This window comes from Salmo salar, chromosome ssa08 (assembly GCF_905237065.1).
Source record: "Salmo salar chromosome ssa08, Ssal_v3.1, whole genome shotgun sequence".
Classification (NCBI taxonomy): Eukaryota; Metazoa; Chordata; class Actinopteri; order Salmoniformes; family Salmonidae; genus Salmo; species Salmo salar.
The window spans coordinates 23,816,162-23,828,661 of record NC_059449.1 but is presented as its reverse complement, the minus strand read 5'-3'; the positions used below and the strand labels follow the sequence as shown (position 1 = coordinate 23,828,661).

The 12,500-nt window shown below is 43.1% G+C and overlaps 1 protein-coding gene and 1 pseudogene across 1 annotated transcript in view; both read left to right on the top strand.

Annotated features, from left to right (window-relative positions):
- LOC106576580 (ubiquitin-like modifier-activating enzyme 6) overlaps window positions 1-4,866 on the top strand; it is a 44,611-nt gene extending 39,745 nt beyond the window's left edge. The window contains exons 30-33 of the mRNA XM_045723028.1: window positions 2,466-2,593; window positions 3,332-3,419; window positions 4,211-4,305; window positions 4,679-4,866. Coding sequence (XP_045578984.1) covers window positions 2,466-2,593; window positions 3,332-3,419; window positions 4,211-4,305; window positions 4,679-4,826 — 459 coding nt within the window. The 3' untranslated portion in view covers window positions 4,827-4,866. The remainder of the gene's footprint in view (window positions 1-2,465; window positions 2,594-3,331; window positions 3,420-4,210; window positions 4,306-4,678) is intronic.
- Window positions 4,867-9,876: 5,010 nt separating this feature from the next.
- Window positions 9,877-12,500, top strand: part of LOC106596240 (tyrosine-protein phosphatase non-receptor type 9-like) — a 52,160-nt pseudogene continuing 49,536 nt past the window's right edge.

The window sequence follows — 12,500 nt, the reverse complement described above, 5'->3', positions numbered from 1 at the left end:
GTGGTGGTCTAGTGGTGGTCTAGTGGTGGTCTAGGGTGGTCTAGTGGTGGTCTAGTGGTGGTCTAGTGGTGGTCTAGGGTGGTCTAGTGGTGGTCTAGGGTGGTCTAGTGGTGGTCTAGGGTGGTCTAGTGGTGGTCTAGGGGTGGTCTATGGTGGTCTATGGTGGTCTAGGGTGGTCTATGGTGGTCTAGGGGTGGTCTATGGTTGTCTAGTTGTGGTCCTAGTTGTGGTCCTAGTTGTGGTCTAGTGGTGGTCTAGTTGTGGTCTAGGGTGGTCTGGGGTGGTCTAGTTGTGGTCTAGGGTGGTCTAGGGTGGTCTAGTGGTGGTCTAGGGTGGTCTAGGGGTGGTCTATGGTTGTCTAGTTGTGGTCCTACTTGTGGTCTAGGGTGGTCTGGGGTGGTCTAGTGGTGGTCTAGTGGTGGTCTAGGGTGGTCTAGTTGTGGTCTAGGGTGGTCTAGTTGTGATCTATGGTGGTCTAGTTGTGGTCTGGGGTGGTCTAGGGTGGTCTAGTTGTGGTCTAGGGTGGTCTAGGGTGGTCTATGGTGGTCTAGTTGTGGTCTAGGGGTGGTCTAGTGGTGGTCTAGGGTGGTCTAGTGGTGGTCCTAGTTGTGGTCTAGGGTGGTCTAGGGTGGTCTGGGGTGGTCTATGGTGGTCTATGGTGGTCTATGATGGTCTATGGTGGTCTAGGGTGGTCTAGGGTAGTCTAGTTGTGGTCTAGTTGTGGTCTAGTTGTGGTCTATGGTGGTCTATGATGGTCTATGGTGGTCTAGAGTGGTCTAGTTGTGGTCTAGGGTAGTCTAGTTGTGGTCTAGTTGTGGTCTAGTTGTGGTCTAGTGTGGTCTAGTTGTGGTCTAGGGTGGTCTAAGCTGCTATCTAGAACACACTCCATGACATCAGAGGGGACTCCTGGGTGGTCTAAGTAGTGGCTGCATCATGTGTTGGGTATGCTTGTCATCGGCAAAGACGAGGGAGTTTTTTTTTCCCCGGATGAAAAGAAACAGAATAGAGCTAAGCAGGTAAAAATCCTGGATGAAAACCTGGTCCAGTCTGCTTTCCACCAGACACTGGGAGATGAATTCACCTTCCAGCAGGACAATAACCTACAACACAAGGACAAATATACACTGGAGTTACTCACCGAGAAGACAGTGAATGTTCCCTGAGTGGCCGAGTTACAGATTTGATTTAAATCGTCTTGGAAACCTATGACAAGACTTTAAAATGTTTGTCTAGCCATGATCAATAACCAACTTCACAGAGCTTGAACAATTATGAGAAGAATAATGTGAAAATATTGTACAATCCAGGTGTGTAAAGCTCTTAGAGACTCACCCAGAAAGACTCCCAGCTCTAATGACTCTTAGAGACTCACCCAGAAAGACTCTCAGCTGTAATGGCTCTTAGACTCACCCAGAAAGACTCCCAGCTGTAATGACTCTTAGAGACTCACCCAGAAAGACTCTCAGCTGTAATGACTCTTAGAGACTCACCCAGAAAGACTCCCAGCTGTAATGACTCTTAGAGACTCACCCAGAAAGACTCCCAGCTGTAATCGCTGCCAAATGTGATTCTAACATGTATTGACTCAGGGGTTTGAATACTTTAAGTAAATCATATATTTATTTTAAATGGTAGTAAATTCATTTATTTTATCTTATCAGACTGGTAGTAAATGACTGAATCAAATGTTTATCAGTTTAATAGGTTTTTTTAACAGCTTGGATCTCTTCTTCCTGGTTTTGAATTGGTTTTTACGGAATCTGCTAGTCTGATTCAGTCACAGACCTAAATGGAACATACCAATGAATTCAGTGCTGTGTAGTTTTGGCTGATGACGGGAATTATCTGGGGGGGGTCGCCTGGGGGGGTCGCCTGGGGGGTCGCCTGGGGGGTCGCCTGGGGGGTTGTCTGGGGGTCTCTGGGGGGTCGTTTGGGGGGTTTGTCTGGGGGTCGTCTGGGGGGTTGTCTGGAAGTCTGGGGGGTCTCTGGGGGTCGTCTGGAAGTCTGGGGGGGTCTCTGGGGGTCGTCTGGAAGTCTGGGGGGGTCTCTGGAGGTCGTCTGGAAGTCTGGGGGGGTCTCTGGGGGTCGTCTGGAAGTCTGGGGGGGGGTCTCTGGGGGTCGTCTGGAAGTCTGGGGGGGTCTCTGGGGGTCGTCTGGAAGTCTGGGGGGGGTCTCTGGGGGTCGTCTGTAAGTCTGGGGGGGGTCTCTGGGGGTCGTCTGGAAGTCTGGGGGGTCTCTGGGGGTCGTCTGGAAGTCTGGGGGGTCGTCTGGAAGTCTGGGGGGTCGTCTGGAAGTCTGGGGGGTCGTCTGGAAGTCTGGGGGGTCGTCTGGAAGTCTGGGGGTCTCTGGGGGTCGTCTGGAAGTCTGGGGGGGTCGTCTGGAAGTCTGGGGGGTCTCTGGGGGTCGTCTGGAATTCTGGGGGTCTCTGGGGAGTGGTCAGTGAGTGGGTGTGCTGTGGTCCCCAGGTGTCGTTGGAGCTGGTGAAGGTGGTGGGAGGATACGGGTTTGAGTCGTTCAACAACTGTTTCTTCAACCTGGCCATTCCTGTCATGGTCCTCACCGAGGCTGCACCTGTCAAGAGGACACAGATCAGGTAGGAGACACACCTGTACACACACACACACACACACACACACACACACACACACACACACACACACACACACACACACACACACATACACCTGTACACACACACACACACACCTGTACACACACACACACACACACACCTGTACACACACATACACCTGTGCACAGACACACCTGTACACACAGACACACACACACAGACATGTACACAGAAACACAGACACACACCTGTACATAGACACACACACACACCTGTACACACACATACACACGTACAGACAGAAAATACATCTCTTTCTCTATTTGGGACCTCTGGGCTGTGTGGTCTCAACACTTCTCTGTCTCCCTCTGTCTCTCTGTCTCCCTGTCTCTCTGTCTCCCTCTCTCTGTCTGTCTCTCTGTCTCCCTCTCTCTGTCTTTGTCTCTCTCTCTCTCTCTCCCTGTCTGTGTCTCTCTGTCTGTCTCTTTCTCTCTCTCGGTCTGTCTCTGTCTATCACTGAGTCCTGTCTGTCTCTCTCTCTCTCTCGGTCTGTCTCCGTCTCTGTCTATCACTGAGTCCTGTCTGTGTCTCTCCTCCTCAGGAAAGACATCTCTGTCTCTCTCTCTGTCTGTCTCCGTCTCTGTCTCTCACTGAGTCCTGTCTGTGTCTCTCCTCCTCAGGAAAGACATCTCTGTCTCTATCTCTGTCTGTCTCCGTCTCTGTCTCTCACTGAGTCCTGTCTGTGTCTCTCCTCCTCAGGGAAGACATCTCTTTCTCTATCTGGGACCGCTGGACTGTGTGGGGTGACCAACACTTCTCTCTCTCTGACTTCATCAAGGCAGTGCTGGTGAGACTATATGAATTCTCTCTCTGTCGAGGGATTGATAGTCACATATCTATTGATCATATTGGTGATGATACTGTTGTTTTGACTGTGTTGTATTACAGGTGAATTATGGGATATATCCTACCATGGTGTTGACTGTGTTGTATTACAGGTGAATTATGGGATATATCCTACCATGGTGTTGACTGTGTTGTATTACAGGTGAATTATGGGATATATCCTACCATGGTGTTGACTGTGTTGTATTACAGGTGAATTATGGGATATATCCTACCATGGTGTTGACTGTGTTGTATTACAGGTGAATTATGGGATATATCCTACCATGGTGTTGACTGTGTTGTATTACAGGTGAATTATGGGATAGATCCTACCATGGTGTTGACTGTGTTGTATTACAGGTGAATTATGGGATATATCCTACCATGGTGTTGACTGTGTTGTATTACAGGTGAATTATGGGATAGATCCTACCATAGTGTTGACTGTGTTGTATTACAGGTGAATTATGGGATATATCCTACCATGGTGTTGACTGTGTTGTATTACAGGTGAATTATGGGATATATCCTACCATAGTGTTGACTGTGTTGTATTACAGGTGAATTATGGGATATATCCTACCATGGTGTTGACTGTGTTGTATTACAGGTGAATTATGGGATATATCCTACCATGGTGTTGACTGTGTTGTATTACAGGTGAATTATGGGATATATCCTACCATAGTGTTGACTGTATTACAGGTGAATTATGGGATATATCCTACCATAGTGTTGACTGTATTACAGGTGAATTATGGGATAGAACCTACCATGGTGGTCCATGGCGTGAAGATGCTCTATGTTCCTGTGATGCCTGGACACAACAAGAGACTAAAACTAACGTAAGCAACACACACACACACACACACACACACACACACACACACACACACGAAAACACACACACGAAAACACACACACGAAAACACACACTCACACACTGTGTCCTCCTGAATCACTGTGAATCTTAGTCTCTCATTCTCCTCTCCCCCCCTTTCCTCCCTCTATCCCTCCCTCCCCCCCTTTCCTCCCTCTCTCCCTCCCCCCCTTTCCTCCCTGTATTCCTCCCTCTCCCCCCCTTTCCTCCCTCTCTTCCTCCTTTCCTCCCTCTCTTCCTCCTTTCCTCCCTCTCCCCCCTTTCCTCCCTCTCTCCCTCCCCCCTTTCCTCCCTGTATTCCTCCCTTTCCTCCCTCTTTCCCGCCCCTCCTCCCCTAGGATGCAGAAGTTGATCAAGCCGTCTGTAGACCGTCGCTACGTCGACCTGACCGTGTCCTTCGCTCCTGAGTCAGACGGTGATGAGGACCTTCCTGGACCCCCCGTTAGGTACTACTTCAGCTCCGACGGAGACGCTCACAGCGCCTGACACGCCCGGACCATAACCCCCTCAGTCCCCTCAAACTAACCCCTCAGTCCCCACAAACTAACCAAATATACCACCCCTCAGTCCCCTCAAACTAACCCCCCTGTACCTGCAAAACCCCAGTTGACAACAGTGGTGCTTCTTGAACAGGGGTGGATTCTAGAACAGGGGTGGATTCTAGAACAGGGGTGGATTCTAGAACAGGGGTGGATTCTAGAACAGGGGTGGATTCTAGAACAGGGGTGGAATCTAGAATATATGTTGTTTCTAGAATATATGTTGTTTCTAGAATATATGTTGTTTCTAGAATATATGTTGTTTCTAGAATATATGTTGTTTCTAGAATATATGTTGTTTCTAGAATATATGTTGATTCTAGAATATATGTTGATTCTAGAATATATGTTGATTCTAGAATATATGTTGATTCTGGAATATATGTAGATTCTAGAATATATGTTGTTTCTAGAATATATGTTGATTCTAGAATATATGTTGATTCTAGAATATATGTTGTTTCTAGAATATATGTTGATTCTAGAATATATGTTGATTCTAGAATATATGTTGTTTCTAGAATATATGTTGATTCTAGAATATATGTTGATTCTAGAATATATGTTGTTTCTAGAATATATGTTGTTTCTAGAATATATGTTGATTCTAGAACAGATGGTGATTCTAGAATATATGTTGATTCTAGAACAGATGGTGATTCTAGAATGGGGGGATTCTAGAACAGGGCTGGCCCCATGGACCATTATTAGAGAAAGAGCATAGAGGTAGAAAGAGGGCTCTAGATGGATATAACCTGGTTTGATGAGTTCTCTTTCTACCTCTATGAGAAGAGGGTTGCAATTGACTGTGTACATAGTAGTCCCTCTGTGTTTTCTACTCAGATTTAAAACACAGCTCTGACTGGTGTTTTCTGCTCTGGTTTAAAACACAGCTCTGACTGGTGTTTTCTGCTCTGGTTTAAAACACATCTCGGACTGCTATGCACATGCCTTAACTAACAACCTTGATGTGTTTGTCACGACGATTACGACGATGATGATGCTAAGAATAAAAACATTTGTGTTTACACACCCATACATACACACTTCCCATGGTTTTCATTTGGGGGATGGCGAGACAGGTAGAGGGAGGAACTCTTGATTCAAGGATTTTGGTTTTGTGAGAAGCAGTGAACGAGTGCACACTTCAGAAGAAAGGAGATATTATTGGGACGCCCCCTATATGCTCTCCTCAGTCAGAAGCCATGTCAGCAATTCGCTATATAAACAGGTCTGTCTGTTGTTGAAGTGGGAGGGACAGAGATGATAAGAGGTTAGTCTGTCTGTTGTTGAAGATGATGGGAGGGACGTTATGAATACAGTCCCTGGTAGTCTACCATCTACCATCTACATTATGAATACAGTCCCTGATAGTCTACCATCTACCATCTACATTATGAATACAGTCCCTGGTAGTCTACCATCTACCATCTACATTATGAATACAGTCCCTGAGAGTCTACCATCTACCATCTACATTATGAATACAGTCCCTGATAATCTACCATCTACATTATGAATACAGTCCCTGAGAGTCTACCATCTACCATCTACATTATGAATACAGTCCCTGATAGTCTACCATCTACCATCTACATTATGAATACAGTCCCTGATAGTCTACCATCTACCATCTACATTATGAATACAGTCCCTGAGAGTCTACCATCTACCATCTACATTATGAATACAGTCCCTGATAGTCTACCATCTACCATCTACATTATGAATACAGTCCCTGATAGTCTACCATCTACCATCTACATTATGAATACAGTCCCTGATAGTCTACCATCTACCATCTACATTATGAATACAGTCCCTGATAGTCTACCATCTACCATCTACATTATGAATACAGTCCCTGATAGTCTACCATCTACATTATGAATACAGTCCCTGATAGTCTACCATCTACATTATGAATACAGTCCCTGAGAGTCTACCATCTACATTATGAATACAGTCCCTGATAGTCTACCATCTACATTATGAATACAGTCCCTGATAGTCTACCATCTACATTATGAATACAGTCCCTGAGAGTCTACCATCTACCATCTACATTATGAATACAGTCCCTGATAGTCTACCATCTACCATCTACATTATGAATACAGTCCCTGATAGTCTACCATCTACCATCTACATTATGAATACAGTCCCTGAGAGTCTACCATCTACATTATGAATATAGTCCCTGATAGTCTACCATCTACCATCTACATTATGAATACAGTCCCTGAGAGTCTACCATCTACCATCTACATTATGAATACAGTCCCTGATAGTCTACCATCTACATTATGAATACAGTCCCTGAGAGTCTACCATCTACATTATGAATATAGTCCCTGATAATCTACCATCTACATTATGAATACAGTCCCTGATAGTCTACCATCTACATTATGAATACAGTCCCTGAGAGTCTACCATCTACATTATGAATACAGTCCCTGATAGTCTACCATCTACCATCTACATTATGAATACAGTCCCTGAGAGTCTACCATCTACATTATGAATACAGTCCCTGATAGTCTACCATCTACCATCTACATTATGAATACAGTCCCTGAGAGTCTACCATCTACCATCTACATTATGAATACAGTCCCTGATAGTCTACCATCTACATTATGAATACAGTCCCTGAGAGTCTACCATCTACCATCTACATTATGAATACAGTCCCTGATAGTCTACCATCTACCATCTACATTATGAATACAGTCCCTGAGAGTCTACCATCTACATTATGAATACAGTCCCTGATAGTCTACCATCTACCATCTACATTATGAATACAGTCCCTGATAGTCTACCATCTACCATCTACATTATGAATATAGTCCCTGAGAGTCTACCATCTACATTATGAATACAGTCCCTGAGAGTCTACCATCTACCATTATGAATACAGTCCCTGATAGTCTACCATCTACCATCTACATTATGAATACAGTCCCTGATAGTCTACCATCTACCATCTACATTATGAATACAGTCCCTGAGAGTCTACCATCTACCATCTACATTATGAATACAGTCCCTGATAGTCTACCATCTACATTATGAATACAGTCCCTGAGAGTCTACCATCTACATTATGAATACAGTCCCTGATAGTCTACCATCTACCATCTACATTATGAATACAGTCCCTGAGAGTCTACCATCTACATTATGAATACAGTCCCTGAGAGTCTACCATCTACATTATGAATACAGTCCCTGATAGTCTACCATCTACCATCTACATTATGAATACAGTCCCTGATAGTCTACCATCTACATTATGAATACAGTCCCTGATAGTCTACCATCCACCACCTGTCCTGTGACTTCTAATAGGCTCTCGTGAAGGACAGGAAGTGAGAGACAGAGGGAAGGAAGACGTTTTAGACACACCCAATGAAACTGTTCATTAAGAACCAATACAATAGGACTTGTATTGACTATTCAACCCCCCCTCTGGAGCGGTTTGTCTCACTACGACATCACTCTCTGGATCCTTGACTTTATAGGGTCCCCTGACGTTGTGATTCTGGCAGGATTTCATCCATTCTATTGATGTTTCCCAAATGGCACCCTATTCCCTATAATAGTGCACTACTTTAGACCAGAGCCCTATGGCACCCTATTCCCTATATAGTGCACTACTTTAGACCAGAGCCCTATTCCCTATAATAGTGCACTACTTTAGACCAGAGCCTTATTCCCTATATAGTGCACTACTTTAGACCACAGCCTTATTCCCTATATAGTGCACTACTTTCGACCAGAGCCCTATTCCCTATATAGGGAATAGGGTACCATTTCGGACCCTGAGCTTGTAGTTTGCATCCAGAAGAAGTGATGTCAGAGAGAGTGGCCTGTATCCCCAATGAGACTGATCTGTCCCTGCTGGTCCCTACCTTGTATTTACATGTATCTCTCTACTAAACCCTCTGACGTGGTCTTGTGTCCCCAATGAGACTGATCGGTCCCTACCTTGTATTTACATGTATCTCTCTACTAAACCCTCTGGCGTGGCCTTGTGTCCCCAATGAGACTGATCTGTCCCTGCTGTTCCCTACCTTGTATTTACATGTATCTCTCTACTAAACCCTCTGACGTGGGTTTGTGTCCCAAATTACACCCTATTGCCTATATACTGCACTACTGTATAGGGATTAGGGTGCCGCTGAGACACTCCATCACCAACTGTCTTGCACAGGAAATATTTATCAGGATTTCCTTGATAATGAATGTCAGAAGCATAACATGTAAAAAATGAAAAAACACAAAAAAACATATGATGTAAATTGTTGTGACAGACAACTCAAGTGATGGTGCAATAAAAATTGTTTTCAGGATGTTTTGTGACTGAACTGTTGCCTGTATTTTTATTGCATGACAGAGATTCACATATGGAAAATAACATCACAAAAAATGGACATAAAGTCATTAAAACAAACCTTGTATGTTTTTCCACCATGTGTTGTGTCACATAACATTTTAATAAAGAATGGTGCAGAATTTATTAAATCATTATCTACATTACAAGTGTACACAAACGTTCGACCTTTTGTAGAATGAGCCCTTTGGCGACCCGTAGTCTTTCCGCACTTCTCCCGTGGTCCTTGTTGTTCGGGCTCCTTGGGACGTCCCTACCCCCCACACAAACACAATTTAAGTTAAAATGTAGATTTAGGTAAAGGTTATAGTTACAGTTTTGGGGTTAAAGTTAGGTTTTTGGGTAGGGACGTCCCAAGGATTTTGTATAGCACTAACCCACTTCGCGTCTGGTCGTCATTAGTTACCAGAGCCACAAAGTCATAATTATGGCTAAACCACGCCAATTTCTCTTCTTAAAATATGACTTTAAACGTAACATTAACCACACTGCTAGCCTTCTGCCTAACCCTAACTTTAAATTATAACCTCAAAGCTCTTATTTTGTTGTTGTTTTCATACATATTTTTGCGATATTAGTATCGTATTTTGATTTTGTGTTTCTGGTAACTATAGTGACAACCCCCTCCCTCCTCACTCGGGCTTCTGCGTTGTGAACGAGCACGTAGAAACGTGACTTCAAGATCGTCGTGAACGAGCACGTAGAACCGCGACGTTGCCGAGGCTTCAAGATGGCGGAAGCCTTGACAAGTCAGGAGGAACTGGTAAGGGCTTGGTTTACCATGGTAAAGCTCTCGATTTCGTCCAAAAAATTACGATTTTTTTTTCTTCTTCTTCTGTTTCCCCATTATTTGCATAATAAACACAATGTCTGATTAGGTTGTAGGTCAGCGTTGTCCTTGTTGAGGATACTGTCTCGTAAATATCCATGGCCCGTTACTTATATTATGACAGCCGTTAGCAATGCTACTATTAGCTAGCTGCTTAACACGCTCGTCTGGATGCAACTCACAGTAGACGCCTCACGTTTAGCTAGCTGGCTGACTAGCATTTTGCTTTACAAATAATTAGGCAACGTTACATATCACTGGTTATATTTCATATTTGTTACCCATTATTATTTTTGAAGAACTGGAAAATCAACTCGCTAACTTAATTTTTTCTTCTTCCAATTGAGAGTTAACGTCGTCAGTCATATTGAACGCAGACGGCTACCTAGCGATAGCTAAACGTTAGCCCGAGAGGAAGACCGAGTTTACCCACATGTAGCTTCCTAGCTAGGTGACTATAGTAAGAAAACATTGCCATTTCTGTTTAATTTGAGCCAAAAATATGACTTCCTTTCAGAAGTCAGTACAAGGTTGCGTTATACGTCTAGTGACATGTTTGCTTTGAGTACTTGTTTGGTCTCAGTCATAGCTCGTTAGCTATCCATTTTACTGCAGTAGGTTCAACAGAATTTGCTCCCAAGTTCCTAGTAACTTTGTTTTCGTCATTCAACTGGCTGGCTAGATTGTAAGTTAACGTTAACAACCCCATCGTCGATGACGAGAGCTCTCAGATATAAAATAGCTGATCTGTTTATTTAACTAGTTCATGTATTTAATTAAACTAATTTGGCAACAGTAGACGAGTAGCTTAGGGCCCTAGCTAGTAGCTACGACTTGCTCGGTCCTCTCATCTCTTAGCTAGCTAACCTTAGTTATTTGACTAATGCAGCTTCTCTAGCTAGCGAGCAACACGCATTATGTGCTATATCAATCATGTTACCACTTAACGTGAATTTGTAACGGGAGTTAACACTTTGAGGCAAGTTTTCCAGGGACGTTTCTATGTACTCCTTTGCCAAAATTGGTTATTGAAGTAGTTGGTACAATCCGTTGTCAAGTGTTGAACGGATGTTGTTGTTGAATATCCACTAACGTCACTGGAAGCTTAAAGGTCCACACAGTTCAAGCACATGACGTAGGGCTGTGTGTGTTAGAGGTCGACTGATTATGACTTTCCGATACCGATTATTGGAGGACCAAAAAAGGCCGGTACCGATTATCGGCAGATTTTTTACATATATATATATATGTGTGTGTAATAATGACAATAACAATACTGAATGAACCCTTATTTTAACTTAGTATAATACATAAATAACATCTATTTAGTCTCAAATAAATAATTAAACATGCTCAATTTGGTTTAAATAATGAAAAAACACAGTGTTGGAGAAGAAAGTAAAAGTGCAATATGTGCCATGTAAGAAAGCTAACATTTAAAGTTCCTTGCTCAAAACATGAGAACATATGAAGGCTGGTGGTTCCTTTTTAACTCAAGTCTTCAATATTCCCAGTTAAGAAGTTTTATGTTGTTGTTATTATAGGAATTATGACGCGTCGACTATTTCTTTCTATATACCATTTTGTATTTCATATACCTTTGACTATTGGATGTTCTAATAGGCACTTTAGTATTGCCAGCCTAATCTCAGGAGTTGGTAGGCTTGAGGTCATAAACAGCGCTGTGGTTCAAGCATTGCTAAGAGCTGCTGGCAAACACAGTAAAGTTTGAATGAATGATTACGAGCCTGCTGCCGCCTACCACCGCTCAGTCAGACTGCTCTATCAAATATCAAATCATAGACTTAATTATAACATAATAACACGCAGAAATACGAGCCTTTGGTCATTAATATGGTCAAATCCGGAAACTATCATTTCGAAAACAAAACGTTTATTCTTTCAGTGAAATACGGAACCGTTTCGTATTTTATCTAACGGGTGGCATCCCTAAGTCTAAATATTGCTGTTACATCGCACAACATTCAATGTTTTGTCATAATTATGTAAAATCCTGGAAAATTAGTTCGCAACGAGCCAGGCGGCCCAAACTGTTGCATATACCCTAACTCTGCGTGCAATGAACGGAAGAGAAGTGACACAATATCCCTAGTTAATATTGCCTGATAACATGAATTTATTTTAACTAAATATGCAGGTTAAAAAATAATATACTTCTGTGTATTAATTTTAATAAATGCATTGATGTTTATGGTTAGGTACATTTGTGTAACAATTGAGCTTTTGTTAAATCATCCCCCGTTTGGCGAAGTAGGCTGTGATTCGATGATAAATTAACAGGCACCGCATTGATTATATGCAACGCAGGTCAAGCTAGTTAAACTAGTAATATCATCAACCATGTGTAGTTAACTAGTGATTATGTGAAG